This window comes from Lepidochelys olivacea, assembly GCF_965140295.1.
Source record: "Lepidochelys olivacea isolate rLepOli2 genome assembly, chromosome: 1".
Taxonomy (NCBI): Eukaryota; Metazoa; Chordata; order Testudines; family Cheloniidae; genus Lepidochelys; species Lepidochelys olivacea.
Window position 1 is genome coordinate 56,827,207 of NC_140411.1, and position 17,789 is coordinate 56,844,995.

At 45.0% G+C, this 17,789-nt stretch overlaps 1 protein-coding gene across 5 annotated transcripts in view; it reads right to left on the reverse strand.

Moving 5' to 3' along the window:
• Positions 1-17,789, reverse strand: part of LOC311514969 (phosphatidylinositol 3,4,5-trisphosphate 3-phosphatase TPTE2-like) — a 43,012-nt gene that overhangs the window by 20,073 nt on the left and 5,150 nt on the right. For 4 of the 5 annotated variants that reach the window (XM_084617722.1, XM_084617723.1, XM_084617721.1 and 1 more), the window contains exons 3-5: positions 3,343-3,420; positions 1,811-1,858; positions 614-775 (exon numbers count right to left, since the gene is read on the reverse strand). In XM_084617722.1, coding sequence (XP_084473848.1) covers positions 614-775; positions 1,811-1,858; positions 3,343-3,420 — 288 coding nt within the window. Of the gene's footprint in view, positions 1-613; positions 776-1,810; positions 1,859-3,342; positions 3,421-10,989; positions 11,246-17,789 lie in introns of those variants that run through there. The other variant, XM_084617724.1, reaches the window with a different exon arrangement.

Genomic DNA, 17,789 nt, shown 5'->3' on the forward strand with positions numbered 1-17,789 from the left:
CTACAATTGCAATGCTTTAAATCTCTTCTGGACAGCCAGGGCAGTTTGTATTTGTACTATTTCTGACCATTTAGGACTATCTTCCGTTATCCTCGTGCAGAGGAGTACCAGAGTAATGCCTTTAGAATTAATGGGCCTATATAAGAACTCTGGTACTACCGCATTTTGCTCTCTACACAGACTGCATTTATTATTTTACCGCAGTAGCACCTAGAAGCCCTAGTCATTGTGCTATGCTCCACTGTGCTACTAACTGTTCAAACGGAACAAAGACAGTCCCAGCCCCAGAGAGCTTAAAGTCATGCTAAGAGTATTCATGAACCGTGCTTCCCAGTTACCTGAACAAACCAATGAATAAGAGTGCTAGTCACTGCACATAATGAATGACTTGCCAGTGTTAGGGACCAGCACTGGGAACTTCACAGGACTGATTCTGGCCTCACACTGGTGAGTCAGGAGTAACTGCACTGGTGGTTACCCCAGCGTAAGTGAATTCAGAATCAGCCACCACGTATCCACTGTGCAGATTCTTTAGAAGTCAGTGTACATTTTTAAGGTGTCCCTATACAAAGATGTCTTGCTGAATTTTCAGGCCCTTGGGCATTAACCTTACCCCTCAACAAACACTCGCAGGAGAACATCCACGAGAAAGAAGAGCGCTATTGCCAAGGAAACGCCTTCCAGGGTCTCTCTTATGCTCTTTTCCTTGTCACTAATAGCTAGGTCCACAATCACAAGAGCAATGTCCACAAAGATGAGTACAACACCAAATACTCTACAAAACAAAAAAACAAAAAAGGCATCTCTCAAGAGGGAAAGTACGAAAGGATTACACTTCTCATTGCTTGATGTGCACAGTCAGTTGCTCACAATTTTCAAAATGAAAGCCACTTTTGTAAAGAAGTCTAGTATTCCCTTATTTTATGCCTGTTCTGAATTCTTCATGTTCCCCAGATATATGTTTTAGTAACTACTTTTCCTCGTAAAAAGAGAGGGAGACATATTTGCTAAGCCTGTTGGGAAATGCAGCACCCTCTGAAGGCTGCACAAGCCTTCATTCACACTGTAGCTGCCAAGAGAGCATGGCCAACCACGCTGTGGCAATTTAACCCATGCCAGGATGCAAGGATAACCTGTGGGACCATACTAGCGGGTGGTGTTAGGCTAAGAGCCAAGAGAAACACAAGTTCTGTGTCCAGCAACCTCAAAGCTGCTTCATATTCCTGTCAATATGCCAGCTTTAAACATGTATTCTGTAAAGACTGCTTAAACTGTCACAGCATGCACCACCTTCCCTCTCAATCAGGCCGAGTAATGTCCTTGTAGTAACTACAGCAGTTGCTCTAACATAGTATATTTTGCTATATCAATACAGTTTAGCTGTTAGAAACAAGCAGAGCCACTACCATGTGACCAGCTAGCTCTCCAAGGACCACCTCTAGTCCAGGTGATGAATTAGGAGCCTCTGCACCATACCAATAACAAAGCAATAGAACGTTATATTTTGCTTACATTTCAGTCATCTACAATGATACCTAGAATTGTCTCTATAAATCCTAAAGAGATCTGAAGTTGCTGTGCATTAGATTTCCCTTCACAATGCAAAGGGAGTTTGCTTTATAAAAGCTCCTCAATGTATTCTGTAGAGCCAAATGATTTTCAAAGGAACAAAACCAAAAAAAGATAGTTTGGAAGTTACTACTTTGTAGCAAACTGACTAGAACATATTTAACTAAAAACTTTCTACTTTATTTATATCTCCTATCAAAATCCGTGGCTGCATACAGGTTATGTATATATCCACACATACCTGAATCCAAATGACATCACAAATGGAGAAATCTTTTTCTTAATAGTACTGTTAAAAGAGGAATAGAGTCTAAAGTCAGTGACTACCAGATGCAATGGTAGACTTAAGCATTGATTAAAAATTACATTTAAGATTTGTTATTGCAAACTTGCCTGCACCTTTGCTGAATTTTAAGAGATACTTACAGATTCACTTGGAGAATGGGTATGAAAATATGATAGCATAGAGTCCTAGATAAACATGTAATCTTTGCATCTGAAGTGGGTTTTTTTTAAATGCACAAAAGCTTATGCCCAAAATACATCTGTTAGTCTTTAAGGCGCCACCAGACTCCTTGTTTTTATGTAATCTTTCTGTCAACTGGTGACAAGTAACAAAGGTGTCAAAGAGGATGACACCTCTTGGACCATAAAACCTAAGTGTGTGAACACACTCAGAAATGCAGCTTTATCCCCTTCTATTTTGCTTGAATGTTCTATACACTTTCCTTTCATGCTAGGTTTTGAAAGATGTATACACACACTAGTGATTGAGATTAACAGTTGGTACAAAAATTGTTAGAAGCCTTTAATTGCAGATTGTAAAGTTATTACAGATAGTAAATTGTAATTGAGCTGAAGATGCTACTAAGGCCATCCCATGTACACATTGAGCCAAAGTGACAGCAACTGATATTTGAATCTAGCCAAACCTCAGCCTGAAAGAAGGGCCTTCTACCTTTAGTGCCATTGTACAAAGATATCAACATTGCATTCAGCTCAACTTGTTCCTCTCCAAACAAAAGTTCATGTATTCAAATGGTACAAGTAATTTTTAATCTTTGACTAAAAGTGGAAAAATTAGTAAGCAAATTTTAGTTTTCCTTCCCCCATAACTCACTACAACTGTAAGGTCCCGATTCTGTTGCATTACTCTGGTGTTATGAATGGAGTTACATTGGAAGCATCAGACTTGCAATGCATACTTCTGCTATTAAAAGCCATTAAAGTGATCAAGGAGTTTAAATGAATTCAGGATCCACTGTCATACTTAATAGATTTTTCACTTTTCTGAATTGCCACATTGGACAAAGCTCTAGCTGAATAAGCTTTGCTTTGTTCTTTCTACTGTACATTCTCCAAGACTGAATGCAGAATCTGTCCAGATCAGAGTATTTTATGTTCACAATGCACATTTTTGAAACTCTAGAGTCGTTGATAATATTGTAAATCTCAGACATGGTTTGTCAGTAGGTATTTGTACTTTATATATTTCAGACCAATTAGCTTGCCAGAAGGAATATTTTTGATTTCTCTCTATCAAGTGGACTCTGAGCCAGACAAGCTACATGCTTTATAAAAACAAATAAGATTGAAAGCAAATACATAGCAAAGTCTTCTGAATCTATGACATTAGGTTTCCTTACTAAGCAATGACCTACTGAGCTCCTTTTTGACATTTCAGCAAGCCATGCTTCCTTCTCAATTTTGGCTTGGGAAACTGCACTAGACAGTTTATTTTGCCCAGCAAAGATTAGAACAACTTTAACTTACCGGGAGCAAGTGTCTGGTTCATTATCCTCAATGCAGCCATCATCAATCTTTATGCTTGGCTCCCCGGTCTTTTGAAAGCTGCCAAAAAATGACAAATCAGACTAGGTCATAGATGGCTGCCCTGCACGTTCAGCTCCTGTGCACTAAAAGGGATGCTCCACTCAGGTCAAGTAAGAGCTGGGACACCACCAGGGGCTAGAGCAGGGGTTCTTAAACTGGAGGTTGTGACCCCTCAGGGGGTTATGAGGTTATTACGGGGAGGAGAGGGTCTATGAGCTGTCAGCCTCTACCCCAAGCCCTGCTTTGCTGCCAGCATTTATAATAGCGTAAAATATATTTTAAAAATGTGTTTAGGAGGGGGTTTCACACAGGAAGTTTGAGTGTAAGAGGTCACCAATACAAAAGTTTAAGAATCACTGGGTTAGAGTGTGCACAAAACTCAGTAAGGAAGGGGCAATGCTCCAGAAGCAGGAGATTTCCTGGGAAAGGCAGCCCTGAAAAGTAGTGCTCAGAGCACAAAAGAATCCTGCCATAAGTCCTGAAGCAGGAACAACTGAGAAAGGCAAAGGGGAAATCTCCTGGGATCTGTAGGCCAGGGTGGTCTTTAAAATGGTCTTTTTTTTTTTTTTTAAGGGTAGTCTTAAGTGTGGCAGTCAGTCTTGTGTGCTGGAACCAGCACCACCTCACACACACTTTTCCCCCCAAACAAGGATATTAGGACTACACCTGCTTGAGTGCTGCTCACAGCAAGAGACAAAATGAGAGGGGCTGGCACTGGCATTTGGTGAGATCTTACCTCTTCACTGAGCATCACTTCAGCCAAAGGGACTTTACTAGGCTAAGTTAGCAGTTAAGCACATGTGGCTAAGACAACATTAGAGGCAGAGTTGTTCCATAGGATCCTTCACTATTTCAGAATTGAAAAATAGAGAAGGATCCTATAAAACATGCATTAAGAGATCAAAATAGTCTCCCTCCTCCCCACTGAATACTTCAATTTTATTTTAATCTAGTTTGATGATACAGAGTCTCAGGGAAGGTCACTAAAGACTGAGATAATGCTGCTAGATGGTGATCACTTGCTAGTATTTCAAGTGAGCAGCTTTCAAAATCTATTCCCTAGAACAGGGGTCGGCAACCTTTCAGAAGTGTGCGCTGAGTCTTCATTTATTCACTTTAATTTAAGGTTTTGTGTGCCAGTAATACATGTTAACATTTTTAGACGGTCTCTCTCTATAAGTCTATTATTATATAACTAAACTATTGTTGTATGTAAACAAGGTTTTCAAAATGTTTAAGAAGCTTCATTTAAAAATTAAATTAAAATGCTGATCTTACGCCCCGGCCCGCTCAGCCCGCTGCCAGCCTGGGGTTCTGTTCACCTAGGCTGGCAGCAGGCTGAGCAGGGCCTGTGCCTGGGACCCCAGCTGGCAAGGGGCTAGCAGCCAGAACCTCAGACCAGCAGCAGGCTGAGTGGGGCTGGTGGCCAGGACCCCAGACCAGCAGTGGGCTGAGCGGCTCAGCCCGCTGCTGGTCTGGGGTTCTGTCCGCTGGCTCCTGCCAGCCAGGGTCCCGGCTGCTGGCTCTGCTCAGCCTGCTGCCGGTCTGGGATCCTGGCCCTGCCCACATAGAGTGGGTACCTACCTTCTCCCTGGTTCTAACCCATTCTCTTCCTCTGTCTGCACTTAGCTAAGAGTGGGAATGCATGGAGCACAGTGCTGGGGGTGAAGGAGCAGGCTGGGGGCTGGGGTGTAGGGTGTGGCCAGGAGCTAAAATGAGGGAGGGGGCTCAGGGTTAGGGCACGAGGTTTGGGTGTGGAGTACTGTCATAAATATAAAGGGAAGGGTAAACCCCTTTAAAATCCCTCCTGGCCAGAGGAAAGCTCCTCTCACCTGTAAAGGGTTAAGAAGCTAAAAGTAACCTCGCTGGCACCTGACCAAAATGACCAATGAGGAGACAAGATACTTTCAAAAGCTGGGAGGAGAGAGAGAGAGAAACAAAGGGTCTGTATGTCTGTCTATATGCTGCTGTTGCTGGGGATAGACCAGGAATGGAGTCTTAGAACTTTTAGTAAGTAATCTAGCTAGGTATGTGTTAGATTATGATTTCTTTAAATGGCTGAGAAAAGAATTGTGCTGAATAGAATAACTATTTCTGTCTGTGTATCTTTTTGTAACTTAAGGTTATGCCTAAAGGGATTTTCTATGTTTTGAATCTAATTACCCTGTAAGGTATCTACCATCCTGATTTTACAGAGGGGATTTCTTTACTTCTATTTCTATTAAAAGTCTTCTTGTAAGAAAACAATGCTTTTTCATTGTTCTTAGATCCAAGGGTTTGGGTCTGTAGTCACCTAGGCAAATTGGTGAGGCTTTTTACCAAACCCTGTCCAGGAAGTGGGGTACAAGGTTTTGGGAAGTATTTTGGGGGGAAAGACGTTTCCAAACAGCTCTTCCCCAGTAACCAGTATTTGTTTGGTGGTGGTAGCGGCCAATTCAAGGAAAAAGGGTGGAATATTTTGTACCTTGGGGGAGTTTTTGACCGAAGCTGGTAAAGATAAACTTAAGAGGTTTTCATGCAGGTCCCCACATCTGTACCCTAGCATTCAGAGTGGGGAAGGAACCTTGACAAGTACTTACCTGAGCAGCTCCCATTTGGTGTGAGGGGTGCAGGTAGGAATGTGGGGGGGTGCAGGAGTTCCCATTTGGTGCTCAGGGTGGGGGTGAGAGGTATATGTGGAGGTGCAGGAGTCAAGGCAGGGGGGCTGGGTACGTGTGGGGGTGCTGGCGTCAAGGCTGGGGATGGTGTGAGGGGGGTGCCAGAGACAGGGCAGAGGGCTGTGGTTGTGGGCATGCTCCCAGCTTCCTGCCCTGAGCAGCTCATGGCAGGGGGCTGGAGGGAATATGCCCTGATTCCACCTGCCCTTGCCCACCTCTTCTCCGCCTCCTCCCCAGAGCAGCGAGCATGCTGCCCCTCTGCTTCTCCCCATCCTGCTCAAGGGCCATCAGCTGATCAGTGGCAGGGAGGGAGAGGAGGAGGGGCAGGAACCCAGCATGCTGGGGGAAGAGGCAGGGGAGGGGGAAGCTTGCCTGTCCTGCAGCAGCAGCAGGCAGGACCAAGCTTCTTCTCTCCCCACTGCTGCCGCAGGGGCAGGGTGAAGAGTGGGCGAGGGCAGGAACGATTTTTAATGGCATGCTGCTGCCTGCTGGGATCCTGGCCTGGGTTTGGCAGTGGGCTGAGCAGGGCTGGTGGCTGGGACCCAGCAGGCAGCAGCATGCCATTAAAATCAGCTCGCATGCCATCTTTGGCACGTGTGCCATAAGTTGCTGACCCCTGCCCTAGCATATATGTATCACAGGGAACAAGTACTAAATGGCTGTGCAGACCAAGCTAACTTCTGAACCCTAGAAGTGAGGTCTACTGCTTCTGTTTTGATATCTGAGGAATCTTGCACTATTGTATAATTTGACCCCACATCTCTGTAATATTAAGTCAACTACTGTAAAAGCAGCTTCAGCTAAAGAGTGCAGGAAATTACTCCATCCAAACTCATTCAGCTATGCCTACATATTAATAGGACAAGCCTACATATCTCTACAAGTCACATGCATAGCATAGCAGACTCTGGCCTTGTTTGCAGGAGAAACTTACTGGTTTAATATAACCAAACCAATTTAAGAACTGATGTTAAACCAGTGAGACTCAGGTAGGCAAAGCCTTAACCCTGAATTTCCAAGTTCCTGCCAGTTTAAGGTTGGCCCTTATGTACAATTTGAGTTGCTTTTTATTTTATGTGCACAAAGCAGGTTAGATCCTCAGCCCAGGAGTATTACAGAAGCAATCTACTCAACCTGTAGAGGTACGCGTTCATACGTTCACTGAGAAGTACCCTAAAAGGAGCAGTACTAAGATGATTTCCCTACATCAGCAGAAAATGGTGACCATGATGCTAAGTCTCAAGAGAGTGTATGGATGTCAAGGTTCCTCCCCCACTCTGAACTCTAGGGTACAGATGTGGGGACCTGCATGAAAAACCTCCTAAGCTTATCTTTACCAGCTTAGGTCAAAACTTCCCCAAGGTACAAAATATTCCACCCGTTGTCCTTGGACTGGCCGCTACCACCACCAAACTAATACTGGTCACTGGGGAAGAGCTGTTTGGACGCGTCCTTCCCCCCAAAATATTTCCCAAAACCTTGCACCCCACTTCCTGGACAAGGTTTGGGGAAAAGCCTCACCAATTTGCCTAGGTGACTACAGACCCAAACCCTTGGATCTAAGAACAATGAAAAAGCATTCAGTTTCTTACAAGAAGACTTTTAATAAAAATAGAAGTAAATAGAAATGAAGAAATCCCCTCTGTAAAATCAGGATGGTAGATACCTTACAGGGTAATTAGATTCAAAACATAGAGAACCCCTCTAGGCAAAACCTTAAGTTACAAAAAAGATACAGACAAATAATTATTCTATTCAGCACAATTCTTTTCTCAGCCATTTAAAGAAATCATAATCTAACACATACCTAGCTAGATTACTTACTAAAAGTTCTAAGACTCCATTCCTGGTCTATCCCCGGTAAAGACCAGCATGTAGACAGACACACAGACCCTTTGTTTCTCTCCCTCCTCCCAGCTTTTGAAAGTATCTTGTCTCCTCATTGGTCATTTTGGTCAGGTGCCAGCGAGGTTACCTTTAGCTTCTTAACCCTTTACAGGTGAGAGGAGCTTTCCCCTGGCCAGGAGGGATTTCAAAGGGGTTTACCCTTCCCTTTATATTTATGACAATGGAGTTACTTAAGGATGACAGAGAATTCTAGGGTACAATCCATGAACATAGTTAGGCACCTAAGTCCATTTGTCCAGGTGCCATTGCAATCCCTAGGCACCTAAATTCAATTAGTGCCTAAATTTTTTACAGTTGAAGTTCCCTAGGCATCTATGTTCCTGCTGCTGGGTGGCTGAACTGCTGCCTCCTGCTAGGCGCCTGCATGCCGAAGGGCAAATAATGAACTAGGGAAAGTAGGTGTTTGACTGTTTGCATGCGGAACCCAATTCAGTAGCTGTGCTCAGAGGCTGCCTGCTGGATCAGTCCCCTCAGGAAAGTTCACACAAAACAGCTGGGGGTGAGATGAGACGCCTAGGAGATAAGGTACTTGGGTGGGAGTCCCCCAGTTCAAGCTGTCCTCCTGCCACCTGAAGGGGAGAAGGGATCAGAACAGGATCTGCCACCTTGCAGGTGAGTGCCGTAACCACTAAGTCAGAGTAATTCTAGCTTTTGTGGCCCAATTAATATTTAAAGTAGAACAGCTTCAACAGGAGAGATTGAGACCCACATCAGAATAGTCTATAGCTTATTAGGTAGGGCACTCACCTGAGAGGTGGCTGGTCCCTGTTCCAATCCCTCCCTCTTCTTAGGGGGCTGGGACTTGAACTAGGGTCTCCCAGATTCTGGTGAGTACCCTAACCACTGCACTACAGGTTAAAAGGGCTGATTCCTCCTTCCCTTCCCCACTCTGCCCCAGCCTGGCTGTTTTACATGAATTCACCTGAGGTGCCTGATCCATTAGGTGGTCTCTGAATACACCGCCTACACACAGCTTAGGTATCCCAACACCTATATACCCTGGGTTTGTGAATCACAAGCAGAGACAAGTCTGAGCTGCAGGGAGGCCCCTGTGTGAGAGGGGCAGGACTTAGGACACAACCTGTCACAATACCACCATGAGATCAAATGTCATGAGTCAGACCCCTCCCCAGAATCAGGAGATCTAAAAAACCACACTAATCTTTTTTAGATCAGTCTTGATTTTTTAACTTCCTCAGCCCATCCCCAGGGTGTGGGCATGTGACAATTAGTGGTACCCACTCTCCAACATGTATTGGATAAGGTGATTTTGGACCCTGCTGCAGGAGCTCTCACCCAGATCCCCCTCAATTCAGCCCCTGCCAGTTCAGTCCCCCAGCCCTATCTTCCCCTACTGCACTCAGTTTACCCTCCCAGCATTCACCCCATCTGCTCAGAATCCACCATCAATACAGCCCCTCCACCCCATCAACCCTCCCCATCCTCACTTCAGCCCCCCAGCAGCCTCCAGGCCAGAGTACAGCCCTCCCAGCCTCACCTCGGCTGCTCTTAGGGCTCTGGCTGTCAGCCTGACACTGGACGGACAGTGAGTACTATGTAAAATTAAGCCTCACTCATGATCTCAGGATAGAGCTCTCAAACACCATGGCTAGGGGAAAAAATCCTGATGCTTGAGAGTTCTATTGCAAGGTCATGAGTGAGGCTTAATTTTACTTAGTAAGTGTCTCTCCTGATAGGCCAACTCATGGAAAATTGTCTCATCTCCCACTGGATAGCTTAGGTGGCTCCCCATCCAGCATGCTGGCTTTGTGGACTGCATTCTCAGGTGCCTCTCTCTCCCCTGAAGTGCTGTGTACAGGAGCTTAGGTGGCTAACTCAAGCTTTGTGGATCACAATGTTGTTCTTGTGATTTTCTAGGTGCCTAAAACGTAGGCATTGCAATACTGAGTGTCATGACACTTAAGTCCCTTTGGGGATGCCACCCCAAGAGAACCATTGTGAGAAGAAGGGTGAAGATAGATATTTCCATAGGCAAAGGAAAAAGCATCTGCATACTGAAGGAACCACTTGTGTATAAGATACAATAATGTACCCATTACCATTTTACTGGGTCAGCATTGTTTGCAGTAAAGATTTCAAGTGTCCATCAGCCATGAAACCACTCAAAGTTAGCAAAATAAGTTCTTGTATATCAGTACATGTCAGGGACTAAGGGCCTTGTAAATCAATCACTCCATTGACTACAAAAGAATCTGGGGAGTTAGTTTGTTGAATTCAAGTTATTTTATCCTGGTACTTTTCCTTCACAGCCCACCGCTAAGAAAAGGATATGCTGCCCAATAATGCCAGCTCACAGAGTTGTTCCAAAAGGCCCAAAACAGGAGTTAGGCAGAGTGGAAAGCAGATGGCTTATTCTCACTTTAGGTTGCTTTATCTTGATCAACCCTGTCCCCCCCTTCAGTGGTCCCCACAAGTGGAGCTGGAGAGGGGAGAAGAACCACTACATGCATAGATCTGTTTTATGTTTATTTATACTAGGTCTCTGCAATTTCTTACCTGAAATGCAGGTAAGAGACACTATTTGGCATTTTTATTTTATTTTTTTTATTTCTTTTAAAAAGGGATTCACATCAGAGTGCACTCCCAGGCCCCACAAGAGGGGCAGCTATAGGACAAGAGTTGAAGTAGTAATTTACTGCAAAGACCACACATTTAATTGCTGCCCCAATGCCTAAGGAACAGGCTGCTCTGAAAAGCTTAGAATCAAGAGTGTTTAGAAGAAATGAGAATTAAGATCAGATCATTTACTAAAATTTCAGCCACAGATTGTGTGTTTAGACAATAGTAAGTGTCTACAAGTAATTTTGGAACTAAGCATATTAAAGGGATGGCCAGACCTGGTAAGAAAATAAATGGTTGTGAAATTTCACCAAAAAAATTGATAACGTTTTCAGCCAGTTCCAGAAAGGGCACTACAACATCCACACAGTTCTCTAATATATCACTATTTTAACACTTTACATAGTAATTAGTGTTATGGAGATATTAAGGGATAACTCACCTATACATTGTTGCAGCTGCTCATTTTACTTATAACACTTGATTATTAATGCCTCACAGCAAAGGGAAGCCACCATTAATCTTCAGAAGTAGCATTCCAAACAGACTCCATAAAGTGAATTCAAATTAATGTTTTTAGCTTACTGGAGAATATGCATTTGCAAGCAATCCAGGAACCAGTTTAGAACCATTTTAGTACAGAGTACATGCTCAGAAAGCGCTGGCATTGCCTAGGTGCAGAACTATTTCGTCCAGTCAAAATGCCTAGTTCTTGTTACAGGAAGGAACTGTGGAGAGTGCATGAGCGCTTGCATCAGAAAAATTGTAGCACAGGAATGTTTCTGTGCAGAACAGGATACCAAACAGGAAAGGGAAAGACAGGAAGAACACTAATCAAACTAGTGCTAGAGTAGCACTTTTTAACCTCCCTAAAGATCTTTTCTGAATGGTCCATTTTATTACTTACTTCTGAACAGAAACTTTAATAAAACAGACAAAGACAGAATAGCCTTAACATTTTATGCTCAAGTCAGGAATTTCAAAGGTTAAGAAATGCATAACTTTATGCAGAACCCAGTTTTGCCATTGTATAGTACAGTCATGCAATTTTCAATCTCTGCTTAACTCTACATCTTTGTATAGTAAGTTGTCAGACCAGGGTGCTTTGCAGCAGCATTGCGTGGAATGCAGCATTTTAAAAAACCAGCCACCAATCAAGTTTACGTTTGTAGTGTATAAACACACAATGTGTTGCGGCAAACGTATTTTTGGATTGTTTGTTGTTAATTCATTGGAGTTAGGATTAAGTCAGTTTAAGGTAGTGCACTTTCTGGCTAGACCCAGATCCAAGTATCTGTTTTGTTTAAGCAGTTTTTCCAATGCCTATGATTTTATTACAAGTCTAGCTGTTTCTGGCACTGTTCTCAAAGCCCCAGTTCCTGCATCATGTCATTAAACAGTCTCCGCATTTATTTTAAGTACTTTGTACCCCTCACAGTTGTGAAGACTGAAGATGTGAACCTCAGTGATCAAAAGACAAAGGCAAAAAACCCTCCAATTTATTTAAAAGTTTGATTTAAGAGACAAGGTGGGTCCAATAAAAGATATTTTCTCACCAACTTCTGTTGGTGATAGAGAGCTTTTGAGCTTACACAGAGCTCTTCTTCAGGGTCATGATTTCTGGACTCCTAACACCTCAGCATGAAATGGGAAGATTTGGAGAGACAGGTAGTTGATAGGCAAGGATGGCAAATGTGGGTAGCCCAATGTGGAGCAAAGCACAGGATGGACTAAGATCTAAGGGGTTAGCAGTACTGTTTAAGTTACTGCCATTTTCCCATTAATAAAATGATGGTAAAATAGACATGAAAGAGCTGACAATCAGAACACATTCTATCCAGTCAGGAATAGGTAATTTAGTTTTATTTGTGGGGGTTTAAAATTGTTTAGAGTTTTCCATTTATGAGCATTTGTGCTGTTCATTTAAAGTTGGTATAGGGGCTGTTTGTACCCCATTGTGGAAAGTTCGATGCATGTCTTGTGCCTATACATTTACATATATGCCATATGCTTAAATATCACAGCAAAGGATGGACAAAGTTTTAAAAAATATTGTCTAATACTGTGACAAGATACCTCTGGTAGGCCATTAATCTTGCTACATGCCTTATTTATGTAGGTCCCAAATCAAGTTGATTAAGCATAGGGTTGCCAACTTTCTAACCCCAGAAAACTGAACACCCTTGCCCCCACCCTTTCCCCAAGCCCCTCCCGCCCCCATCCCCTCTCCCCCACCCTCTCTCACATGCTTATTTTCACTGCAAGGCCCAAGCAGGCATATTTATTGCTTTGACAGATGTATTCTGCTACGTTCAGGTTTTATTGGTTATAGGATGCTAGAGCTGGCAGCAAAATAGTCAAGGGTAATTTTAAAAAAAAATTTAAAAAAATTCAAAGGTTTTCATGATTCTTTCCCTTCCCTCTTCCCATTTTTCTTAATCAGCTCCGTGGTTTTTGCTCACTAAAGTTATTGTGTGGTCCTAATTCCACACACCATTACATTATCACAGCTGCAATGGGTCCATTAAAGGCCCACTCCCAAAGTCCAAATTCAAATCCAGAGCACAACTGCAGAAATGCACACCCGTCCAGATACCTATAAAAATAATCTGTAGAACAGGGGCTGGCAACCTTTATCATGCAGCCCATCAGGGTAATCCACTGGCAGGCTGCGAGGCATTTTGTTTATGTTGACCGTCCGCAAGCACGACCCCCCGCAGCTCCCAGTTCCCTTTTCTTTTAAAGGCTTATGAAATGAATACATACATTTCATGTCCTCAATTTGTGAGGATGCAAGCCAGCAAAAGGAATACAAGTCAGAGTTAGGCTGCAAATTTTATTCACACAAAGGTATACACACATGCAGCAATACACCCACCTTCCTACACAAAGGCACAGTCTTACACGCATACAATGCACACACGCACACTTGCCTATGCAGAGACTTTCATACATTTTTCCAGGGGCTGCCTAAATCCTCCCTTCCTGGATGGGCTGGAGGGGAAAGATGGGGGATGGGGTGGAGGAGAGAGGGTGGGGAGGGAAAAAACAAGGACAAGAGCAGGGTGGGGGTTAGGAGGTATGTGAGGCAGATGGGGATGCAGAAGGCTACAAGTGCATGAGATGTGGGGGACACAAGGGTGTCTAGGGACATAATGGAAGTGCAGCAGTGTATGGAGGTGAATGGGGTACAGGGGGTGGGGGTAGCAGCTCTGGGAGGAGAAGAGGAAGGGTGGGAGAGTGCTGTAAGGAGTACAGGGCTGGGATGAGTAGATGTGGGGGGCAAGATGGGATAGGGGAGGGATGCAAGGATGGGGGTGCAGGGGGATTGGGACATGGAGGGATGCAATGATGCAGGTGCAGCCCCGTTCCCAGCAATCTGAGATGGGGATACACATACCTCCAACTCCTGGGTGCCAGCAATAGGGCAACAGCCCACGGTTCGCAGTAGGACACATGCCACAGCTCATGCCCAGCCACACGAGAAGCACAAGGAGAAGAGGACCGGGCAGCAGTAGGAGAGGTGCAGGCCACACAAGCCCTCAACAGCTGCCTGCTGAGCTCTCACAGCACTAGTTCCTCCCCTGCCCTGACCCAGCCAATGGGAGCTGCGCCCACAGGCAGGGCAGCACACAGACCCCCTCAACCCCCCAGCAGCCCCTAAAGCTAGGAGCTGAACATGCCAGCTGCTTCTGGATTCAGGAGCTGCACGGCACTAGCAGTGAGCCTGCCAGCCCCGCTGTGGTGCTGCAAACTGGACATTCAAAGCCTGGTCAGCGGTGCAGACTGGAGCTGTCAGGATTTCTTTTCCACCAGGTGTCTTGGTCCAAAACTGGACACCTGATCACCCTACTTAAATATATGCATAGCTCAAGATCCACAAAGGCACTTAGGTGCCTAAGCTCCAGATGTAGGCACCTAAATCCCAGTTTTGGATCCACAAAACTCCTGCTGAACCCTATAGATGCATAAACTTGCTCAGCATCTAAAGTTTTGCAGTAAAAGTCCCTCAGGAACCTGTGTTTCTGCCTCTGAGCGTGTGCCCAGCTGCCTCACTCCAGGCATCCAGGTGCCTACCTCCTGCCTAAACCACAGAGCAACTTACAAACCAAATCAGAGAATACAGGCATTTACCTACCTAACTCATGTGCGGGGCCCAATCTGGTAGGTGTGCTCAGGGACTTGCCTAGACTGGTATGTTTCCCCTGTGATCACCATCTTCGCAATATTTCAACAAAGTGAGAGGGAGGCTACATGGAGTCTCTGCCAAAAGCTATTAACACAGGTTGTCATGGTTATTGTGGGATGTCTAGACAAGGTGCGGGCGTTGGCCTTCACACAGCACAAAAGGACGCAGAGAAAGACCCTGAAGGAGGGAACCATTGGGGTGAACTGAAGGTAACAAAACACCCTGGTTATTAAATGAGAGTCTGGAACTGCAAAATTGGAGAAAGGGGCATATGGGGGGGGGGGGGAGAAAAGGGGATGCAGGGAGGAAATATAGTTGCTTATATAAGACCAAAAAAACTTAATATCGGGATGTCTGGCCACCCTACACATGAAAGATGTATCCCAGCTCTCTCGACTGGAGAAGTGCTGTATGGATTGACGCTGGGTGAGAAATACCTTATTAATTGGTTAGTATAGGCTCTAGAGTGCATTTTATGTTTGCCTTATCTGTAACCATATGTTTCCAGTCCTTACACTTGCTTCTATTTGAATCTTTTATCTTAAGCTTTGTCAAATAAACTTCTATTTAGTTTTATTATAAAACACATCTAAGTGCTGCGTGCTAAGGACAGCATTGAACGGAGGTGAAGCTAGTGAACGAGGGGCACTGCTTCCACAGAGGCAGCCAATCTGTGTGCATTGTGAGGGTCCAGAAGTTGAGGGACTGGGCACTTGAGTGGGATGTAGAGACAGGTTGGAGGGATCTGTCCCTGGAGCCAAAGCAGAACACTGGGAGTTAACTATTGCCATAGATTTAGAATCATAGAATATCAGGGTTGGAAGGGACCTCAGGAGGTCATCTAGTCCAACCCCCTGCTCAAAGCAGGACCAATCCCCAACTAAATCATCCCAGCCAGGGCTTTCTCAAGCCTGACCTTAAAAATATCTAAGGAAGGAGATTCCACCACCTCCCTAGGTAACGTATTCCAGTGTTTCACCACCCTCCTAGTGAAGAAGTTTTTCCTAATATCCAACCTAAACCTCCCCCACTGCAACCTAAGACCATTACTCCTGGTTCTGTCATCTGCTACCACGGAGATGAGTCTAGATCCATCCTCTTTGGAACCCCCTTTCAGGTAGTTGAAAGCAGCTATCAAATTCCCCCTCATTCTTCTCTTCCACAGACTAAACAATCCCAGTTCCCTCAGCCTCTCCTCATAAGTCATGTGTTCCAGTCCCCTAATCATTTTTGTTGCCCTCCGCTGGACTCTTTCCAATTTATCCACATCCTTCTTGTAGTGTGGGGCCCAAAACTGGACACAGTACTCCAGAGGAGGCCTCACCAATGTTGAATAGAGGGGAACGATCACATCCCTCGATCTGCCGGCAATGCCCCTACTTATACATCCCAAAATGCCATTAGCCTTCTTGGCAACAAGGGCACACTGTTGACTCATATCTAGCTTCTCGACCACTGTAACCCCTAGGTCCTTTTCTGCAAAACTGCTGCCTAGCCATTTGGTCCCTAGTCTGTAGCAGTGCATGGGATTCTTCCGTCCTAAGTGCAGGACTCTGCACTTGTCCTTGTTGAACTTCAGATTTCTTTTGGCCCAATCCTATTCCTACCCTCCAGCGTATCTACCTCTCCTCCCAGTTTAGGGTCATCTGCAAACTTGCAGAGGGTGCAATCCACACCATCCTCCAGATCATTTATGAAGATATTGAACAAAACCGGCCCCAGGACCGACCCTTGGGGCACTCCACTTGATACCGGTTGCCAACTGGACATGGAGCCATTGATCACTACCTGTTGAGCCTGACAATCTAGCCAACTTTCTATCCACCTTATAGTCAATTCATCCAGCCCATATGTCTTTAACTTGCTGGCAAGAATACTGTGGGAGACCGTCAAAAGCTTTGCTAAAGTCAAGGAACAACAGGTCCACCGCTTTCCCCTCATCCACAGAGCCAGTTATCTCGTCATAGAAGGCAATTAGATTAGTCAGGCATGACTTGCCCTTGATGAATCCATGCTGACTGCTCCTTATCACTTTCCTCTCCAAGTGCTTCAGAATTGATTCCTTGAGGACCTGCTCCATGATTTTTCCAGGGACTGGATTTTTAGCTTTAGGGTCTCTTGGCTAGGCCCCAAAGGGCTCACAGAGGGAGCTTAAGTGCTGGGGCATGCAAGTTGCTAGCTTGTAGATGGAAACAGCAGGCCTTGCAGAGTCCAGAGTGGGGCATTGGTGTTGCTGGTAGTGTTGAGCAAGTTTCCCCCCCCCCCCACCGAGGGCACAGGCAAGGCTCCTCTGGGTAACCCCAAAAGGGTCAAAGTGCTCTAACCTCTGAACCATAGGATATTCTGATGTGGGGCTCCTGCATCTCTCCTGTTGAAGCTCTTCAATAATGGATAAATAATGAAAGTGATTGAGTAGGGGGCCTGGACCCAGGGTCTCCTACATGCCAGACAGATGCCCCAACCACTGGATTGTGGAGTCATTGCCACACCCTCTTGCCCAGTGACTATTTCCACACACTGGAACCCCTTCAACAGGAGAGACTGATTAGTGGTTAGAGCACAGTCCTGAGAGGTGGGAAACACCATTCAAGTCCTCTCCCTTTCTGGCAGAGAGGTGGGACCAAACCTGGGACTCCCACATCCCAGGTGGGTGCCCTAACCACTGGGCTAAACATTACAATGTTAAGAGTGGCATCTGCACCACCTCCTCCCTGCTCCAAATCCACTGTTCTGTGCGGAGCCAGGCAAGCACCTAACTCATTCCCAAAAGAAATGCTCTTCAGGTGGCTGGTTCCCATTCATCCATCACTAAGCAGAGATGGAACAAGGAGTCCTTGTGGCACCTTAGAGACTAACAATTTATTTGGGCATAAGCTTTTGTGGGATATAACCCATTTCATCAGATGCATCTGATGAAGTGGGTTTTAGCCAACGAAAGCTTATGCCCAAATAAATGGTGTTAGTCTCTAAGGTACCACAAGGACTCGTTGTTTTTGCTGATACAGACGAACACAGCTACCACTCTGAAACCTAAGTAGAGATAGGTATCTATC